Source organism: Lepidochelys kempii, chromosome 27 (assembly GCF_965140265.1).
Source record: "Lepidochelys kempii isolate rLepKem1 chromosome 27, rLepKem1.hap2, whole genome shotgun sequence".
NCBI classification, from domain to species: Eukaryota; Metazoa; Chordata; order Testudines; family Cheloniidae; genus Lepidochelys; species Lepidochelys kempii.
This window is the reverse complement of record NC_133282.1, coordinates 3850363-3871088: the sequence shown is the minus strand read 5'-3', so window position 1 is coordinate 3871088 and position 20726 is coordinate 3850363. Positions and strand designations below refer to the sequence as shown.

At 54.6% G+C, this 20726-nt stretch overlaps 1 protein-coding gene across 4 annotated transcripts in view; it reads right to left on the bottom strand.

Annotated features, from left to right (window-relative positions):
* Nucleotides 1-245: 245 nt before the first annotated feature.
* PLEKHM1 (pleckstrin homology and RUN domain containing M1) overlaps nucleotides 246-20726 on the bottom strand; it is a 144490-nt gene continuing 124009 nt past the window's right edge. For 3 of the 4 annotated variants that reach the window (XM_073326194.1, XM_073326195.1, XM_073326196.1), the window contains exons 7-16: nucleotides 18337-18427; nucleotides 14840-14944; nucleotides 13168-13266; nucleotides 12212-12311; nucleotides 10118-10291; nucleotides 9798-9896; nucleotides 8772-8849; nucleotides 5801-5935; nucleotides 4441-4546; nucleotides 246-2550 (exon numbers count right to left, since the gene is read on the bottom strand). In XM_073326194.1, the coding sequence (XP_073182295.1) occupies nucleotides 2373-2550; nucleotides 4441-4546; nucleotides 5801-5935; nucleotides 8772-8849; nucleotides 9798-9896; nucleotides 10118-10291; nucleotides 12212-12311; nucleotides 13168-13266; nucleotides 14840-14944; nucleotides 18337-18427 (1165 nt within the window). In that variant the 3' untranslated portion in view covers nucleotides 246-2372. The remainder of the gene's footprint in view (nucleotides 2551-4440; nucleotides 4547-5800; nucleotides 5936-8771; nucleotides 8850-9797; nucleotides 9897-10117; nucleotides 10292-12211; nucleotides 12312-13167; nucleotides 13267-14839; nucleotides 14945-18336; nucleotides 18428-20726) is intronic. The other variant, XM_073326197.1, reaches the window with a different exon arrangement.

Here is a 20726-nt window from a genome sequence, read left to right as displayed (position 1 = left end):
GCCTTCCATGCAGGCAGCTGCTCCGGAGACCTGGATTCTCTTCCTGACCTTGAGCAAATCCCCTTTGTTTCTCTTCCTGCTCACACTGTGAATGCTTTGGGGCAGGGACCGGCTCAGAGAATTGCAGCTGGGTGAAAGATTATTGTGACAGTGTTTTCTCAGTGAAATGCAGCTCATTGAACAATCTGCACATTTACACCCAGAAAGCTGGTATCCTTTGACACTGGCCAATGAAAACGCTTCAGTTCAAACCAAAAAACTCTTTCATTCAGTTTAATTCAAATGAAAACAACACCTTGTCAGTGTTTGGGGCCCCCCCCACCTTTCCTCTCCCCTTCTTTGTGTTTTGGAGGGGCAGGAGCACAAAAAAGCCCCTAACCAAACACATTATGTTTTAATTCCAATGGAAACAAAACATTGACAAAAAAAATCCATCACATTTTGAACTTGTTTCACAGAAAATAACGGCCATTTCCCCACTAGCCCTGCCTGCACTGTGTTTGTATAGGGCCTAGTAGAACAGGGTGTGACTGTAACACAAATAACAGACATGGCATTGACAGGACTTGTGCCTTGAGGACTTGCCTGGGAATGAACGTGACTCTTGCATACTCCCATGATTCTCCAGTGGCGAGGGGGCAAGCTTGTGGGGAGGAAGGCAGCAGTGCCTGTGGGGGATGGGTGCTGAAGGGTGGCTCGGGAGAGGGGAAGATGGGGAGAGGGAGAAGAAAAGGGGGGTCTGAGAGGGCAGGAGGAGTGGGAGACAAGTCCAGGCCTTGTCCTGAGGCAGCAGCTGGGGGGAGCCCTGCTCCATCAGGGACATGCTCTTGGCAATGGAGGCAGAGAAAGGGAGGCAGGAGGAGTCAGAGACCTAGGTCAGGCTCATGGATATTCAGCCATGGGGCGGGCAAGTATTTCTGAGCTGTGCAGGACCTGGCCCAGGTGGGGCTCAGAGGCCCCAGGCCCTTTCCTCATGCACAGGTTTGCCCTGGCTGACGTTTTGAAATGTTGGCAGCCCTGCGGGGTGGCCTCGCTGCCACTTCTGGGGCACCCTGCTGCAGGGAGACCAGGGCAGGTTCAGGCAAAGCACTAAAACAGCCTGTGAGCCATTTAAACTCACAGCCCAAGGCCTCTGCAGCCACCAACAGCTAGACGCCCAGAGGAGTTTGAACTAAGCCCCTCACCAGGCAGAGCTGGAGCTGTTCCCCTGGAGGAGAGGGAGCTGCGAGGGGTGGGGGGAGGTCTCCTTTTAATTCCAAAAGGGGAGTTTTCAAGGGGGGTTGGTTGGTTGGTTTCAGCCCCCTCCTTGGCATGCGCTGGCTCCAAGCTGTCTTAGCACCAGAGCCCACTCCCATCTGAGTAACGCAGCCGAGGCTGGGGGTGACACGGCCCTGGAGGGGGACTGTGGAGACCTGGGCTCAATGGTCTACGCTGCTGCTCGCTGCTGGGGGGCCTGGAGCAAAGCGCTTATGGGGAGTGCTCAGCCACTCCCACGGGGGGCAGGGGCTGCTCTTGCTCTCCCTGGAAGCTGAGCTCTTTTGAAAACCTGTCTCGGCCTCTCAGCACTATAAACAACCTCGGGGGTGTTCAGGGTCCGCCCCCCAATGGCTGCAGGTGTCAGGGAGGCCGGCTGGGCTCCAGCCCAGGTGTCACGCAGCCCGAGGTGCTGCAGCGCCGCGTGTTTAACATGCTGTTCTGGTCGCGGGAGGGGATTTGGCGGTGCTCCCGAGGGCTGCTTTGGCTGAGGGGCAGATGTGCACACAGAGGTGGATGCCGCAGCACCAGGTCTCAGGGGGTGGCGTGAGCTGTGTGGGGGAGGGGTCCTGGCACAGCTCTTGCTGGCAGTTCCAGCAGGCATGGGGCGGACAGCTGATGCTGGTAAGCACGGTCCCCACTTCACTGTCTGGTAGGCTGTCCAGCCCCTTCTCCGGTACCTGCCTGGGCTGCTTTCACCTGCAGCAAAGTGAACGTGCACAGCCCCACGGTGGACCCTCCCCTCTCAGCAGCTGGACAGCCGAAAGCTCAGAGGCCCTGTGCTCTCCTGGGGCTGTTCTCCCGGGGAACAGCCTGGTACCAACCCCGGCAAGCAGGAGTGTTGTGCAGAATGACCAATCTGGTGACTGTTTTCTCTGACTCCGTTTCCCCATCTCTAAAGGAGGCCCACTGGTCACATGGCTCCAGTGGCCAATGGCACAAAGTCATCCCAGGTAGCTGCAGCCCAGCATCAGCACTGACAGTTCATTAAGGATTGTCGCCACCATTGTCTGTAGTCCAGGCTGGGACAATTCAGTGTCACACACTAGCAGCCGCCGCAGTCCATCCTAGGGACTCTGCTCCTTGCTTTCACTGTCGGCTCTGGCTCACCGCTGGGCTTAGCTGTTTGGGAAGATGTAGCTGTACTGATTTAAGATGTGCTCCACTATCTGGTTCTGGAAGACCATGTGCATTGCCATGTTTACTTCCTCGGTCTCTGGTCTCAGGAGAGTGGGCCCAAACACAATCGCCACGCTTTGCACAGACATCCGGTTCTGCTCCTTGTAGTCGATCACGCTGGAGGGAGAAAGGACAGTCAGTCACTGGGAACTTCCAGGGGCGTCTCTCATGCTGACAGATGCAGCACCTACATGTTACTGACAGGAATGGGCTGACACCAGAACCACGCCTGGCGTGAATCCAGCACAGCATGGCCGTGCCAGGGGACCAGGGCTCAACAAGCAAAGGGAGGAACCCAGTGATCCCAGGGCTCATCCAAAGGCTTCCATCTAAACTGTTTTCTGGTGGGAAGTTGGGTTTTTGACTAAATGAATTTTTTCACAGGACATGTCTGCTTCCACAGGAAACTGAACGCCTGAAAACCAAAATATTTCAATTCAAAAATTCTGCTGCGATGTCTCATGGGAGTTGTAGTTTAGTTGCCTCAAGACCCCATTCTCCTCCTGTGGCTAGGTGCCTCAGCCAGACTACAACTCCCATGATGCATCACAGCTGGGGACTCCCATGATGTACTGCCTCTCCTGTTCAAGAGGGCAGACCATGGTGTGTTGTGGGAGATGTAGTCCAACCAGGGAGCTTGGCCTATAGATAGGGGTCTACCAAATTTGCAGCCATGAAAATCACATCACAAATGGTGAAATCTGGTCTTCCCTGGGAAATCTGGTCTTTTGTGTGCTTTGTACCCTATATTATAGGCCGCGTCACTGCCAGCAGCAGGTAGAAGTAAGGGTGGCTTGGTAGGCTATTGTCACCCTTACTTCTGAGCTGCCTTAAGAGCTGGGTGGCCAGAGAGCCTCGGCTGCTGGCTGGGCTCCCATCTCTGAAGGCAGCGTCGCCGCCAGCAGCACAGAAGTAAGGGTAGCAATACCGCGGCCCCCCTGAAACAGGCTTGCAGCCCCCTTTTGGTTCAGGACTCCCAATTTGAGAAATGCTGCAGAGAAATCACATTTTTGAGCTGGTCACGGCATACATAGCGAATTTTGTGGACGTGTGACACATCTGCAAAATTTCCTATTTATGCCATGACAAACCTGCGAAAAATGTGTGATTTCTCCGTGATTTAAGTAGACCCCTACCCACAGAAGAGAACGGGAACACGAGACACCCAAATTATAACTCCATGAGGCACAAAATATTTTGTGTTTTGGACATAATTTTTTGCCATTCAAATTTTCACTGAAAAAGAAGAATATCAACATTTTCCATGGAACATTTCGTGACAACAATTGTTTTTTTGTTTTCGCTTGAAGTAAAATTCCCCCCTGCCCCTGCTTTCTACCCAACTCTGGATGAGCATCCTGCAGTGGGAGGAGCTGTTAAAACTCAGCAGGGTGGGAGCGGTCTGCAGAGTCCCACAGGATATGGGTGCTCCAAACACAACAATCGAGCTGAGGAAGAACCCTGCAAGGGGCATGGCCAGGGGAGTTTTGAATGATCTTCCAGGAGCCAAGGTTAAGACCAGGGGTGAAAATCACCACCCTCCCTTGAGGAGACTAGCAGGGAAAGGCATGTGAGTACAAAGGAAGCCAGCGGTAGCTTAATTTCCTTCTCCCCTTCCAAGGTCCTGCCACTAGATTTGGCTCTCTCACAGACTGCACCGTGCCCTGGAAGATCTGCCCCTATATACCTGCCAAGGGTAGCACCAGGCCCCTGTGGCCGTCAGCACTGTGCGGCCTTCTCTCCCCTACTCCAATCCAGCACCATGGTACAGGGTGGCACGGGCTGGTAGGAGCACCTCATAACACTGCTGATGAGAGTCAAGGGAAAGGAAGTGGCACAGACGGACAGGATTAGTGCTCAGGCAGGAGCAGTGATCTCTGGCCTCCCTTGCTCCTGATGGCCGTGTTCAGACATAGAGGAGAATTACACGAATGGCTGGGGACTGTGCAGATCAGAGCACAAAGATCCGTGCACATGGGGAGGCCTGGGTACCGGGCAAGCACTCACCAGCAGAGGTGGTGGAAGAGAGCCTTCATGGTGTCGTGGTTGGCCTCAGGCAGGGAGCACACCAGGTCCCGGATGTACTTGCTGCGCTTCGCCTGGTCGTGTGTTTCTACAACCAGATGGAACACCAGGTCATTCCACCTCGGCAGAGAGCACGTGGGTGGGAGGCCCTGGACTAGGACTCAGGAGATCTGGGCTCTGGCCTGGCTCTGCTACCGCCTGGCCACGTGACCTCCAGAGAGATGTGGGGCTGGTGCAAGTTGTCCAGCATTGCCTTGGCATTGCTGGAGCTATAGCGATTCCCCCTGGGCGAGGACCTGCCCCACGTGATTTGCCCAGCGCTAACCCAGGGACCCACCACCGCTCAGAGTTACAAGGGTAAATCCACCCGAGCCTTCCTGTGCTCAGATACTCGGGGGGTGGGACCGTCTGACAAGTAACTAGATACAGAAATCACATCTTCCCCCAAGTTGGCTGGCGCTATATCCTGGTCCAGGACAGCCTGTGGGCCAGAAATCATTTCTCTCTGGTGTGGCTCTCGGTTTGCCCTGCAGCCCATGAAAGGCTGTGACTGTCCCAAGATGCTCCCATAAACCGCAATTCAAACCTTGCCTGGATTCTCAGCCCACTGCTCTGGGACCAGGCCCAGAACACAAGCTGGGTCTGTTGGCCCACGTCCAAACCAGCCAGGCCTACCTCTCTGGCCTTGTACCTCAAACAGAGACTGCGGAGGGGTTTAACCTTCCATGTGTTTCTCATGCATCCTCTTCAACAAATCACAGCTTGGCTGTGAAAGCAGAGCTGGTTGGATGGCTCCATAATACGGAGCCATTTTCAGAATGGCACCAGACTCTAAACAAGTGTCCAGAACGGCGGTCTATGCTGAGTGGGCCCCAGCATTCTCATTCGAAACCCATGATGTCTTAGCATGCGTCTGCACGAGGCCGGTGTAATTCCCTGCCCAGCTCAGGTACACACACACACACGCTGAAAAGAGCCAGTTCGCCGTGCTGGCTCATGCTAGCTGCCCATGTACGTACCCAGTGGGGATTGCTAGCCCGAGCTGCCACTCATGCCTCTGTCCATGCTGCTAGCTCTCGGAGAGCTAGTGCGTGTCTATCTACCCACACTGGATATCGCACCTCCCAGTCACAGCATAGCTGTGCCCTTCATGATAATAGGAGAGATCCCTTCAGAGTCTGCTCTTATGTCTTGGCTGGGGAGATGGGGCCAGGCTTTGGGGCTGAATTGCGGCGTGAAGGGGCTCGGGAAATCCAAATGAGCATGGTCCTGCTGGGGAGAGGAGTGGCCGCCACCCACACTGCAGGTGTCAGACAGGGCTGTGGCTTCTCTTGTCCCTTACTTATCGCAGTGATGAATTTGTCAAAGTAGCCGAATGGGAAGAGCGGCTCTGGCAGCTCCCGAAAGAAGAGCTTCAAAGCCCCTGTGATGACGTGGACATCCTCCCATCGGCCGTCATCCAGGTCCAGATGTTCATCTGCAGGAAGGAGGAAGGTAGATTAGCCAATACTCTGATACTGGGCTGGGAGGGGCTTGCTCCATGCCATGTATGGATCTGTGTCAAGTCAGGCAGTCCTGGGCTCTGATCACATTGAAGTGAAGCGTCTGCACATGTGTGTGCAAGCTCAGGGCACAGAGGTGAGTGTGCTCTTCGGTAGTCCAAAGAGGGACGGAAGTGTCAGATACATATTTCTACCAGTGAGGGGATTAGCCATTGGAACAAGCTACTGAAGGAAGGGGGAAGAGTCTCCGGTTCTTGAAGTCTGCAGCTCCAGACTGGAGCCTTTTGGGAAGATGCTTTAGCCACACACAAGTTACTGGGCTCAACGTGGGGTGACGGGGCAAGGGTCTCTGGCCCGTGCTAGGCGGGGGTCAGCCTGGATGAACAAATGGCCCCTTTTGGCCTTAATCTCTGTGAATCGAACCAGAAGTAGAATGCTGGCCCTCTCTGGTGAAGCCCAGTTTCTGGAAGTTGTCTCTGCATCACTTGAGACCTCGCAGAGTTTAACAGAGGAGGATTAAATGTACAATTTACTACCTGCAGTCCCGTCAGCTCTCAGATGAAGCCAGGCTGGGTCTGCTCAGCACTTGGACAGGAGATCTCTAGAGAAACTGCAGGGGATGTTGGTGACCCAGCAGCAGACCGACCTCCCTCGGAGGGTGCGTCTACACTGCGTCGGAGGTGCTGTTGCCGCCTGGGTAAACGTGCGCACTCTAGCTTTACCTGCTCTGGCACAGCTGAAAACAGCAGTGTGACCCTGACGGCACAGGCTTCAGCAGAGACTAGCAATGCGAGTCCGTACGTAGGGTTCCCTGTCCGCTTAGACAGCCTGTGCCACCTTATCTACATGGCGGTACTTAGCTGTGCGAGCGCAGTTACGTCTACCAACGTTGCACTCACACCTGGGACTGCCGTGTAGACACATCCTGAGCCGGTAAGGTCCTAGTATCGGTGTGTGCAAAGGGTGCGGTGCTGCGGGAGTACTATGCTTTTCAAGTGAGATATAAAACCAATCTTCCCACCACGTGTTAGCCTCACAGCTTTTTCGGTAGGAGGAAGAGAGTGAACAGGGATCGCTAACTCCTGTAATCACACTGTCTCTTTAAATTCCTCCCGGAGTTTCCATTGGATAATTTCTTCTTCACTTCCTGCCCCTAAACTGTTGGACAGTAGTAAAACTAAGCAAGTGACCCCAGAGGTGGCTGCAATTCAATGATAATTTGCCCACAACACTTAAGCTATCTAAAAAGTGCCTCATTCTGTGTTTGTACAGCACCTAGCGCAGTCAGGTCCTGATGTTCTGGGCGCTGCTGTAATCCACGGGGGATGACCTCCGGATGAACAGGGCTAGGGAGATGCTATTGCTACCATCACTGCTGCAATACTCTTGACACAGATTTTTACCCCAATTCTTACAAACCCAACAGAAGGAGGGTCCCGCTGGTTCCACAGTGCTCGTGGGGTGCGTCTGCCTCTGCTAAGAGACAGCTAAGGGACCACCTCCCTCCCCCTCAAATGATAACCCTTGGGCATTTAAGAGGGAGGGAAGAGAAAAGGGGACAGAGCAGGAACAAGCTGCTTCTCTCATATTAGTCTGGCCAAATCCTTTAGTACCAGTTGGCAGGAACTGCTGCAAGATCACTAACAGCCCCCAGTGGAGACTGGCTCACTTAGGGCCTCACTTTGTGGGTTAGAACAAAACACAGGCTTTGAGGTGTGAGGCCCAGAATCTATCCCACAGTCTACTTGGCATTTCTTACAACCAACAGAGACTCATCGGGCAAAATCCTGCCCCCACTGAAGTCAATGACAAAACTCCCATTGGCTTTAATGGGCACAGGATCTCAGTCACAGATTTTAAGACTAGAAGGGACCACAAAGATCTAGTCTGATCTCCTGTGTAACACGATCAGAAAACCTCAGAGATTCCTGCATTGAGCCTGTTAACTTCTCGTTGAGAGAGAGAGAGAGAGAGAGAGAGAGAGAGAGAGAGAGACTCCAACCCTCAACACTCCAACCCCATCACACCCTTAGGGCGGTTGTTCCAATGGTTATTTACCTTTGCTGTTAACAATGGGCACCCAATTTCCAGTTTGGGTTTTCTAGCTTAAGCTTCCACCCACTGAGCCTTGCTATACTTTTGTCTGCAGGATTAAAGAGCCCTTGGCTTTCAGAAACCTTCAGTCCTTTCGGGAGAAGCTCAATGTGCAGAGCTCTTCTAAAATGGGACCATGTCTTGTGGTGTCTCAATGGGAGCCGGCCCTTGGAGGTTGGGAGTAAAATAGCCCCTCTTAGCCTTCTCTTTTGGAAGCTAGGTAGAGAGGCTGAAGGAGCTTGCTCTCCAGGAGGCAGGTTTTCCAGAGTTTGAATCTAGAGCCATTAAAACTCGGAATTTCTGTTTTGTGGGAAATTCTGACACTTTTTAAGTTAATTCCAACCTGGAATGAAAACTTGAATTTTCAGAGTTTCCATGGAAGGTAAATGAACATTTTCATTTTGGAAAAAGTGAACTGGAAGAGAGATCTCCAGGGACTCTCCTGTTTCACTGGAAAACTCCCAAACGGCTGCTCTTGAATGATCCTTGGAACTCTTCTCTGAACTGTCTCCAATTTTTCAACATCCTTTTTACCATGGGGACACACTAGTCGGGTGACAAATGACTGACAGGCTCTCAAAGCATTACTAGGTTACCTGATCCTGTATTTTCTCATCTTTCTAAATTAGAAAGAGATTTTAAAAAGTCGAAGGCATGTTTATTTAAAGACATTAGAGGGTAAAAAAGCTACAGCTAACCCACTGAAAGCAGGCCTACCGTGGTCCACTTTGTAGCGCAGTTTCTGTATAGTTGCCAGATTTCCACTTATTCGATAAAGTCCATCAATGTCCAAACCTATTAGACCAGGGACCAAAACGACCTATTAGTCACCCTGCAGCTGGACAATGGGAATATGCCAACAAGGAGCTGGAGAGATGTTGCAACAGAGATTCACACATAAAGCAAGCCCAGTGTGAAGAGAGCCTCATGCTCCATAGGCACTAGGAGGGCCAGCATTCTCAAAAGATGTGACAGATTTGCACAAGCGCTCAGCGGACTGGGTGCTGATACCTAGTGCTGCATTCCAGGGGTGCTTAGCACCCAAACTGCTTGGGAAACCTGGCCCAGGCTGCAGGGGCTAAGCACTTGGAAGTCTGGCCCCAAGCTCTTTTGGGCCTCTGCCCTGTTCCTTACAAAGTAGGATGCAGTGGGGTACTTGAGCAGTAGGGGCCCTCCATGCCCCAGACATGGCTCACACTTGCAGCCTGCCTTGGGGGAGGGAGCAATGCATTGGGATGCAGCAGGGTAGGTCCAGGTCTGCAGTGGCGGCGGCAGAAACCGAGAGGGGAACAGGGCCACGCAGATTCGAAAGAGAGTCGAGAAAAGTGGTTTAGAAACTTCTGTGCTGCTTTCTGTTCTGTTTCTCCTCGGGACTACTTTTTACGGTGGGAGGGTACGTGCAGACACATCTCAACAGCTTGCTTTACAAACCCAGACTGAACCATGCCTCGAGATGAAGAATTCAGGAGCCAGATGCTAATAGCAATTAGCTGCTCCATTAGTCGGTTTGTGCGATGCTTCTTGGGAAGCTAAACCCCCTGAGCCTGCAGCCCCTTCTCGTAGCCCATGTGGGCCTGGGGACACCAGCTAACGCTGGGAGGGACTGCAGTACCAGAGATGGTGTAGCCAGGGCTGGTTACTCAGCACAGAAGGGGCTGCTCTCCCCCGAGGGTTGGGAGCCCTGGAGCATGGAAGGGGCTGGCTAGGGGCTCTCTTGGCCCCCTGCTCTTTACTGGAAGGTACCTCTTTGTTCCACCGTCTGGATGCACTGCTGCACAAACCCCGGTACCGTGCCGTGCTCCCGCTCGCACAGCGCTTGCAAGGAGCAGCCAAACACTTGGTCTGAAAAACAAACCAACAAACCCAGATATTTAGGCAGTTAACTCGGGGCTCTGCTAGGGGATCAGGATGATTCGCTTCCTGGATCACTGGTTTGGGAACCCCCCCAAACAGCCGTGCTGGGGGATGAGCTTTGCTTGTGGCTGCAAATTTTGGGTTTTAGGAAGAAGGGTTTGTTCTCCTCGCAAGCACCCGCTCCCCAAAAAGCCCTGCCCAGCCTGTACCTTTAATGTACCCTCGCTCCCGCAGGAACTGCAGAGGGGGCCGTTTCTGGAGGAGCTTTCGCAACTTGTTCCGAACTTTGCTGGTGTCGCTCTCGGAGCCCAGGCTACTGACCGCCGGCCCGGAGGCTGCGGGAGACAAGGGAGAGCGTTTCACCGCGAGACCCGGAGAGGCCCCTGCAGGGAAGAGTCAGGCATGGTTCTGGGCAAAGACAAGGAGCCTCCCCCTGCAGCCCCTAAACGGGCTGCAGACAGGATGCTCGGATGCAACACAGCTAAATGAAGGCGCGTTTCCCCTCCACTCCCAGCCACCCTGGCTTAGGGACCACCTTTCCCTGGAGCTCACCGTGCTGACTCCCCAGGCAGGGAGAGCTGGGGTCTGGCTGAGAGTTTCTGGGCAGTGGGTGGAGCAGCAGGGGAAGAAGAGGGTGTCCCCTATTTCCTGCTCTCCCCTGGGGGAAGCCTGATCCCTTGTGGCAAGGGCCTAGGAGCAGGGGACCGCACGGCCTGGCTTTGTGGCGTCTGCACAGCACCTCTCTACTGAAGTGACCCCATTTCTGAATGCAGGAGATTGTGGCAGGGATCTTGGAGCCCTTCAGGACGAACACCCAGGCCCTGCTACGTGAGCTTGTTCCTGCCTCGTATGCTAATCTGGCCCTTGTCACTTGGGGATCTGAATCCCATGAGCAGGGGTGGGTGCCCAGGGGCATGGCTTCTCTCTCTGCTCACCTGCCTGCTGGGGGAGAGAAACTCCTGGCAAATGGACTCGTCCTTCACCCCCCATTCGCTGCTTCTTGTGGCCTCCCCCAACCCCTACTAGCGCCATCCTTCTGCATCGCCACCCCACGGCCACCACAGCTGACCAGCTCCCGGGGCAGTGCTGGGGTGGGGGGGGACGACTATAGCCACCCCAATATTTGCCTTAGCCCTCCCCGTAGGCCCCCTCCCAGCACAAAGGCCAAACATTACACAGAAGTAAGAATGGCATGGTATGGCATTGCCATCCTTACTTCTGCAGTTTTGTGCAGCCCCCCCAGTTTTCTGTCTAGTCCACCTCAACTGGCTCCAGCCCCTGCCAGCTCCCCCCTCTGGTCTCAGTCTGCCTGGGTGACCAGCTGCACTGCCCCTCTTTGCTTTATACCAGAAAGAAAACTCCATGCTAGAGAGAGTCCTGTTGGGGGGACGTTACCACCCCAAGACTGGTGCTGCCAGGTGCCCAGTGTCACTGCTCGTTGTCCCCCAGCTTCTCCAGCACCATTCCTGTTTACTGAACCCCTTCCTAGTCCCCCTCCCACGACAGGACGAGCCAAAGAGCCAGACGTGACCTGGCCTTGAGCACACCAGCCAGGGGCAGGTGGGGGACCCACAGGGGTGGCTCTACCAATTTTGCCGCCCCAAGCAGTCGCCGCCGACTCGCTGCCGTGGGACATGGACTCTGAATGCCGCCCCAAGCACCGGCTTGGAAAGCTGGTGCCTGGAGCCAGCCATGGGGACCCAGCTCGCATTCATGTTGCCATCTGTGCCCTTCAGCCAGCTTGCCCTGCAATGCAGCGTGGGGCATGCTATGGGGCCAATGCTGCAGCCTGCTTTGGCAGCACATCCGGGCTGTACGCAAGCCTCCAAGGCAAGGGGAGAATTTCCCTGAGTTACAACCACCCTACACTACCCCACTGCAAGGCCTGGGCAAGTGGGGGTTGGGAACAGCCATAGAACTTGGGGTTCCTGAGATCAGGGGCTGCAGAGCCACCCCACGAAGGCTGCTGTATGTAGAGGCTGCTCTCACTTGCCCAAGGAGCCGTTTGGCCCAGGCTCCAGGTGGTGAGCACTCCCTTAGCCTTCTGGTCCGTCTCCCAGCACAGAACCGGGCCCTCTGCCTTCGCTGTACGCTACTAGGGTATCCACACTGCTGCTCAGCTGCACCATACCAAGGGACGTTGGGTCGTTAACACAGCTCTGCCTGGACTGAGCTGAGCAGACAACGAGCTTGGTGGCAGCACGACCAGCAGCTCCCAGGCAGGCTGGGCCTGGAGGCTGAACCAGAGCGGGCCCCCAGGCTGTTCCCAAGCAGGCTTCCCCGCTCAGATTTCACCCACTCACCTGGATTCTTTTTATCTTCATCTTTGTTGTTTCCTAGTCTCTCCTTGGCTCCAAATTCCCCAACATTTCCGTTCTCGTCATGAGTAGGAAATTCTGTTGACTGAGGGAGACATGGCATCAGATTGCTTTTGTCCCATCAAGGCCCCGAAGGAGCTCTGAGGCATGTAGCTCAGGGCAGGAGGTGCGGTGCTTTCCCGGAGCCTGCTAGACATGGCTGGGTAGGTTGGGAGGGAGACAGTGGATAATGCAAAATCCTACCCCCACCCCACAAATGATGGGCCACAAATCAGTCTGGACACAACAGATACTTGGACTGTCAGCTCTTTGGGGCAGGGACGGGCTTTTGTCCTGTGTTTGTACAGCACCTGGCACGCTGGGGTCCTGGGCCTTGGGGCTACTGCAGTGCAGAGAATGTGACAGCAGCAGGAGCCAACCTGAAACTGCTCCAAATTCCAATTTTTTTGAAGTTGGGATAAGAAAGAAACCAATCCCGCCATGCTGATCTCCCAGGGGGACAGCGGCTGGCAGGGTGTTTCTAGCTGCCAAAGTACTGTAAATCTCGTGAGAAAGCTGATCCTTGCCTGACTGACAGTCCCAAGGTGGCGATGCCAGATCCTAAAGACAAAACCTGGTTGCTGCTTCAGGAGGGGACAGAGCTGAGCAGGAGATGGGAAGGGAAAGGGAGGCCGAGCAGAGAGCTGGGCCAGAGAAGGGGGGTCAGGGTGAGGCCAGTGTCAATGCTGAGGATGGGGGCATGGTGCGTAACCCACCTATCTGGGTCTCTGTGCCCATCTGGGGCTGGACTGTGTAAAAGGTCTTCTGAACAAAGGGGCCTGATCCTGGACTCTAGCCCAGAGCTCCTGCTGGTTGGCCCGGAGGTCCCGAGTTCAGGCCCCCCCCCCAGGGCCAGCGCCTCAGGAAAGCTCTAACAAAATGCCCAGAGAAGCCCCTCTCACCAGCTTGCTGATGCTGTCAGCGATCACCTTCTGCCACGTGGCCACAATGGGCTCAGAGTCGTGCTGGATCAAGAACTCAGAACCATCGTGAGTCTTCAGCTGAAAGAAGCAGGGTGGGAGTTATTGGGGTGAAACAGGTGCCATGCAGCCCCCAGGGCGAGCGGCCAAAGGGGAACTGACCCCACACCAGCTCCCAATGTGACAGCCCTCCAGAGGGTCCATACGGGAAGAAGGGCAGTTTATTTCTGTGACGAAGTGGGACTGTTCTTAATGTTTCCGCTGAATAGTGTGGGAGGTGCCTCAGTTTCCCCTATGCAGTTCTTAAGTGTCTAGGTGGTGGGGTAAGGGTGTATGATCATTGCAGAGCCCTAGAGGGCAGGTGTGTGCAGGGGTCTGGATACAGAGAATGGCCGACACCCTGTTTCCTGGCAACTGATGGCCTGGGCCCTTCCCCCCTGCAAGGTGAGAGCTAAAGGGTTGGAGAACAAAGGAATCCGGTGACCTTCTGGCCCGGGGAAAGGAACAAAGCCCAGGGGAGGAGGGGCTGGAGGGAGTTTCAGTTTTGGGCTGGCTGGGACATGGAGTGAAGGGCAGATGTGGTTGTCTGGCTCACTGCCCCCCAAAATGGACCCAGCTGAGGGGTTCTGTTCTCTGCAAGCTCTGTTTTAGACCATGTTCCTGTCGTCTAATAAACCTTCTGTTGTACTGGCTAGCTGAGAGTCACGTCTGACTGCGAAGTTGGGGGGCAGGACCCTCTGGCTTCCCCAGGAGCCCCGCCTGAGCGGACTCGCTGGGGGAAGTGCACGGAGGGGCAGAGGATGCTGAATGCTCCAAGGTCAGACCCAGGAAGGTGGAAGCTGTGTGAGCTGTGTGTCCTGAAGACAGTCTGCTCACAGAAAGGTGACTGCCCCAGAGTCCTGACTGGCTTCATGGGGAGCAGTTCCAGAGTGTCGCCCAGGGACTCCGTGACACTTTCCATGGCACAACAGCGATCAGGCACCAGTGGGCTGGGCTGAGACATGAACATGTGACAGGGCCCTTGCTGTTGGCCTTGACTTTTGTGCAATTTTACAGCTCAAGTCTCTGCTCCTTGGGCACCCCAAATTCCCATCGACTCAGATCAGGTAGGAGCTGGCCCAGGCTCAGCCCTTGTCTTCGGTACTCACAGTTCCTGAGGGAAAGATGCCTGGCTTCAAGGGGTGGATGGATCCCTTGCACTAGACTCCCTCAGACCTAAGCCCTGGCTCTGCACTGAGGCCTCCCCCTGTATTTAGCTGCATCTCTGAGCCATCTCTGCAGCAAGAGTCTCCCAGCTTGGCCCGCAACCTGGCCAGGCTACACAACCACCCTGAATGCTCTTCTGTCAGCATTGTTGCATCTACACCAGGGGCTTTGCTGGCAGAGTTGTCGGCTGGGGCGTGATTTTGTAATGCAAACTAATCATAAGTCGTTCAGGAACAGGGTTCAGCTAAACCAAAATAAACCACCCTTAAACCAAAGTTAGCATCTACACATGGTCTGCATTGGTTTAACTAACCCAGTTTGCACACAGACCAGGCCTTGGTGTTTCCAATCATTTTAGCCTCTTTACCAAGGCAACACATCTCTCCCCCGACCCAGCCCTCCGGCTCTGGGGACACCACCAAAGCCACGCTGCATTGAGCAGACTCACCTCCAGAACGTTCTTCTTGCTGGATTTCTCTTTGGGAGCCCAGGACACGGCAGCCCCCCGCAGATCCACAGTATGCTCGGGTGTGGTCAGCATGGCAGGGTGTTTCTGGGGGAAGGAAAGAGGATGGTCATGCCCTGGGAGATAGGAGCAGAGCAGTGAGGCTATATGAGGAGAATGTTTGCTCTACGTGGGCTATAAAACCAGCCGTTCGGGCTGGGCTCCCATGTCTGTCCATGGCATTTCCACCGGCTCAGAGCTGGGCGTGGGCAGACTGAGGCAGGTACAACCAGTGCTGTTCTGCCCTCCTGCCATTGCCCCTCAGGTGTGTGTGTATAAAAAGATCTTCTACACTTTCCACAGGATGCATCCGATGAAGTGAGCTGTAGCTCACGAAAACTTATGCTCAAATAAATTGGTTAGTCTCTAAGGTGCCACAAGTCCTCCTGTTCTTTCTACACACAATGTGGCTGCGGGTACAAAGGGAAGCCCAGCCCAGTGCCAGACCCAGCACAAGGTGGCTAGAACCTTGGATGAGAGGACCCTGATCGGCTTCTTGTTCCATCTGAACTGGCAGAGGGCAACCCCTCCTCACTCCGATTGCCATGGGCCAATGGAGACAGGCCCAGCAGGAATCAGGCCAAGCCATGGGAACACAGAGTAGGGGTTAGAATCTAGGCCTTCTGGCTCCCAGCCACCGAGCGCCTCTCGCAGGACGCCTCGCCCAGAGTCAGCTGCACTGAAGCAAGCCGATCAGAGGTTAAAACGGTTTCGTTCCATTGGCGTAGACCAAAGGATTCAAATGCTGGCGGCTCAGAGTGCTGATCAGGCCTGCAGCATATCTGCTACAACACCGAGCCCAAGCAGGCAACGATCATGAGTCAGGCTCCAAAACAACCCTCTGATTGGCTTAAAAACATGAATTTAAAATACTGCTGCTACGGGGTGTTTTCCTTTGCCTCTGGGTGCTGGAGCCATTTGGGACTGTGGTTCCCAGCTTTTTCTCCACAATCCGAGAGTAGAAACTTCCTTTTTTAAAACTGAAAGCTGAAATTCTCACCTAATTAGGGTGACCAGACAGCAACTGTGAAAAAAGGGGACGGGGGTGGGGGGTAATAGGTGCCTATATAAGAAAAACTCCCAAAAAACGGGACTGTCCCTTTAAAAACGGGACATCTGGTCACCCTACCCCTAATCACGTTTGCAGGAGTTGGGGCTTTAAGAAAAACATCAAAGATCACGAGACCTAGGATAAAGCCACGAGAGGTGCCGGAACTCTCTCACCCTCTGCAGCATTGCAGCTTTCATTAGAAACAAAACAACCATAGTTTACCGCTCGTGGTTGCAGAGTGAACCACCCCAGCATAAGCAGGGTGTGACTTTGCAGGGATGTCTGCAGAAAGCCTGAAACAGTTCAGAGAAGAATGAACTCTGCCGGCGCCTAGTAATCACATCAGGGAGAGGGTCTAGGGGTACAGCTCAGTGAGGACAACTGACTTGTCATCGTTAACTATTTAATTTGTGCCTCCTGCTGAGGTCACTGGGAGACCTGCATGCACGGATGGTCATGGGCCATAACTAAAGATGTAATTCAACCCTCCCCTGGACTGGACACCGAGATTGCCACGAGTATTTCTAAGACTAGGGCAATACTAGAAACTTTTGCCTGGATAGCAATAGCAGGCAGGGGTGCAATATTTTTATGACATTTTAATCCGGGCAAAAACCCTAGCGTGGACACAGTTATACTGGCCAAAACGTCCTTTTGCTGGGAGAGCTCATTCCGAACTGGTATAAACTATACCAGCAAAACCACACTTTTGTTGATGGAAGCTGCATCTCCCCTATAACTGCGGCTAGAGGAGCCTAGAGCTAAATACTAGCGGGGGCAGAACTCGCATCCGAAGCAATCTGGGTGAGGAGGGGGCGACAGGCTAGGGGCCAGCACAGAATGCTCCCATAAAGGCGAGGAATGTCCCTTCCTGGATTCTCTCTCTGGTACGTCAGTAATGCTGGCATTGGGCACATGGTTATTGGTTTTGTGTCGGGGGGCCAGGGCTCTGGTGTGCATGTGGTTTCCTGGGTTTTTCTAATAGAACACAGCTTTCCACTGGAAAATATCAGTGAAATAACCAGGCACTTTAATCCCCTGTGGAATAGCAAAGAGTCTGTCTGCTCCAACCTTGTGGGCTGGGACTTTCCACAGAGCAAGTGTACGTCGGGAACTAATCCGGAATAAGGGAGGGTTTGAATTGCAAGAGCAATATTTATTTCTGATTAACTCCCTGTACGGACTCTCTTATTCCAGAAGAAGAGGGCCTTTTCCTGGGTTAGCTTAATCCACCTCCAGAGTTACATTTCTATTCCACAGTTGCTCTTCTGGTCAGTTTCCCTAGGGCTTGTCTGCCTATGGCAGTTAGGGACCCAAATCCCATTAGATTTCAGTGGGGATTTGGCACCTTATTCCCTGAGGTTCCTTTGAAATCCCAGCCCCCATCGTCCACCAGTCAGGAAATTGCATCAGGCATTTCAGTGGACTGAAGGGCTCCCCAGATGCATAATTTTTATTAATTCCCCCACCACCACCATGACATGAGTACAGCTGTCCACCCTGGTTGACCCTCAGCAACAGAGTTTGCAGGAGTAGGCGTGGGGCCCTAAAGAGTTCCCCGCACCGTGCGTGGATGTTGACGTTGCTGCGTCTGGCTAGGGGCCTGCTTGGGGCATGGGGCTCCCTGCAGATACATTTCTTCTCTTGCCCTCATTCTCTTCCCCATGCTGCAAAATGCTGCCAAATGTGTTGCAAGCCCACATCAGCCCTGAGCTGCTTGACAACGCCCACCAGCGCTGCGAGCAGCCTTCCCTGTTTCGAGCGGCTCTGACCACAGCTCGAAGGCCACGCGAGGGAGTTCTGGGTTTCCTTTGTCGCTGGTGGTAATTTACTTGCATCTCTAAAAACACTAACCTGGGAGGGGGAAAATAGCCCTTGCAGAGCAGCTCTGTCTCTGCCCCTGCTGAGTCACTCCACTAGCATCCATCGCCTAGAAGGGGTCTGGGAGCCACATGAAGGGGGGGAAGGGGGCTTTTTGAATGCAAGCCACATACTCTAGGGAATGTCACCCAATTTCAGATTCCAGAGCAGGATTCAGCTGGTCAAATCGACTGACAAAGCTCTGCTTTGAGAAGGGGGTTGGTCTAGATACCTCCTGAGGTCCCTTCCAACCCTGAGATTCTAGGATTCTATGGTCCCACTATTTTCAGGGTCAACTGGGAGACAAGGCAGCCAGGCCCAGAGGCTGCTTGCACACTTTGCTCCTTGCAGAAAGCTTGCTTGGTACCCGGGAAGCAGCTCCTGCAGGGTGATGAAGGAGGGAGGGTACAAGCCAGGGAAAGGTGGGGGTGCATGGGGAAGGGCCAGGAAATTGTTGTGCTGGTGAGCAGCCTGCAGCAGCTCCCAACCTGGGCCTAGCAAGGACAGTAGCCAATGGCTGGCAACTCACCAAGCTGCTGGAGGACAAATGTTTTGACTCCTTAAAAAAGAAGGTCAAGATGCCCCCCTCCAGGACGGTCCAGGACGAGCTCCAGTTCTTCCTGGGGGAGGAATGGTGAGGAAAGCATTAAACCCAGATACCGGTTATGCTGGCAGGACCCTGTTCCCATGCTGCCAGCTGAGGAAGGGAAGGTGTGGGGCAGCCCTACGCATGGCACAGCCCCTTCCATCAATGGCCTCCTCACTTGCTAAGGAGACACTGGTTCCTTCAGTGCTGGTTGGTCTGGGAGTCCTATGTAAAAATCCTCCTCCCCGCACTTGGAGCTGTACACAGGGAGAAGTGCCGAGTTTGCTGGTCTGTGGCCAGATGCTGGCACAGCCCTCTGCTGTCTGGAAGGCGAGGGGAGCCAGCTGGGGAGGGGAGATTAGACCCAAATGAACGTTGTCTACCTAACCCTGCATCCCACTGCAGGCTGCTCAGGCTAGGGGCAGGGAGCTCTTGGCAAGTTTGCTCAAAACGTGAATGTTTGCAACAGCAGGTGCATAGATTTCAAAGCCAGAAGGGACCATTATAATCTTGTCTGACCTCCTGCATAATAGCCGGGAGCTGTTCTCGGTTCTGGCATCCCCAGGACTGCCCGTGGGCCCCTCTGGTGAGCTGGGATACTGCAGTCCTCAGGCTGAACCGGGGTGTCTTCACCGCACAGCTAGTCTGGGGGATCGGCACCGGGTGTGAGCAGCCAGGCTGCAAAGCCCTGCCGGGGCCTCAGTGGTGCTGCGCTCCCCCATGCGTGTCACTAGGATTTCAGGGGGGCAGCCCCCAGTTCTTTGTGCCACACTACACTGAGCTGCTCTTGGATCCTCTGCCCTTGTGGGCACACAGGAGGGAATTGTGGGAAGGCACTGGAGGGCTGCAGTGGTTTAGCCTCTGTCCTCACTGCTGTGCGTGCAGGTTACCAGCCCCAGGGAAGGCAGACCCAGGGATCTAACCAAGGCCCACAATGGGCCAGCTAAGCCGAGTTGAAACCTGCACCCCACTTGGGCATAGGAGTTGTGTGTGTGGATGGGACAGGGGTAAGCGCCCAGGATAACTCTGCACTGAAGACAAACCCCTGGACAGAGCTTGTACTGAGGGAAATTGTCCCCTAGGCAGCTCCGTGACTGTCCTGGCCGCTGGAGGATGGTGCAGTGCTGTATATGGGCCGTAGCTGGAGAGCAAATCCCTCCTCAGTCTCATCTTGGAATGGAGGCTGGATCTTGCCAAATTTGGAGAAATTTGCAGAATGCATAAAAAATTGTGGCAACACCCTCAAAGAGCGGGACTGGCTGAGACTTTCCTAGTTTAGTCTCCCTAGCTCAGGTGCATCCAGGGCCCTCCTCACTCTAGTATCTGAACAGCTCTGTGGGGTACGGCCAGGGATGAGCTGCCAAAATCTTAACAACCGGTTCCCGCCTCACCCCATGAGGGGGTCGTGGCCCACTCCCTGGGACTCCTGCCCCATCCAACCCCCCATGTTCCTTGACGCGACCCCCCACCCGGGACCCCTACCCCATCCACCCCCCTCCCCTGTTCCCTGACTGCCCCCAGAACCAGGCAGGAGGGTCTCATGAGCCATCGTAGTGGGTGCCCAGCCCGCCCCGCCCCTAAGAGCCAGAGGGACCTGCTGGGGGGCGAGGTGGGGAGTCCTGGGGCAGCTCCCAGGAAACATCTGGCAGGTCTCTCTGGCTCCTGGGGTAGGGTAGCGTAGCTAGGCGGGGGGACAGGGGGAGCGGCCGCTCCCTCCACTGATCACATCAAAAGTGGCGCCTTAGGCACCGACTCCGTGGGTGCTCTGGGGCTGGAGCCCCCACGGGGGAAATTTGGTGGGTGCAGAGTCCCCACCGGCAGCTCCCCACCCCGCTCCATGCCCGGCCCCAGCTCACCTTGCCTCACCTCCACCTCCGCCCCCGAACGTGCTGCCCCGCTCTGCTCCCCCCAGGCTTCCTGCGAATCTGCACGGAGTTGGTGCCTAAGGCACTGCTTTTGGCTGGTTGTTAAATTTAGAAGCCCTCACAGAACAACCGGTTCTAAAAGGGCTTCTAAGTTTAACAACTGGTTCCAGCGAACCGGTGCAAACCAGCTCCAGCTCACCACTGCGTAGGGCTGTCAGCCCACTGCACACATGGAGAGACACAGGGAACCCGTTGACACTGCCGGCGGGGGGGACTGCAGCACGCGTAGACAGACCCAAGCTACCTCTAATCTAGCTAGCGCAGGTACCAACAGCAGTGAAGCCCAGGGAAGAAGAGACTTCTGTGCGCCCTGTACAATCCCACCCGTACCCTGAGCACCGGCTTGAGTGGTTCACAGCACTGGAGAACACACTGCTGCGGCTCGGTTGCTCTTGGCACTTGGGCTAG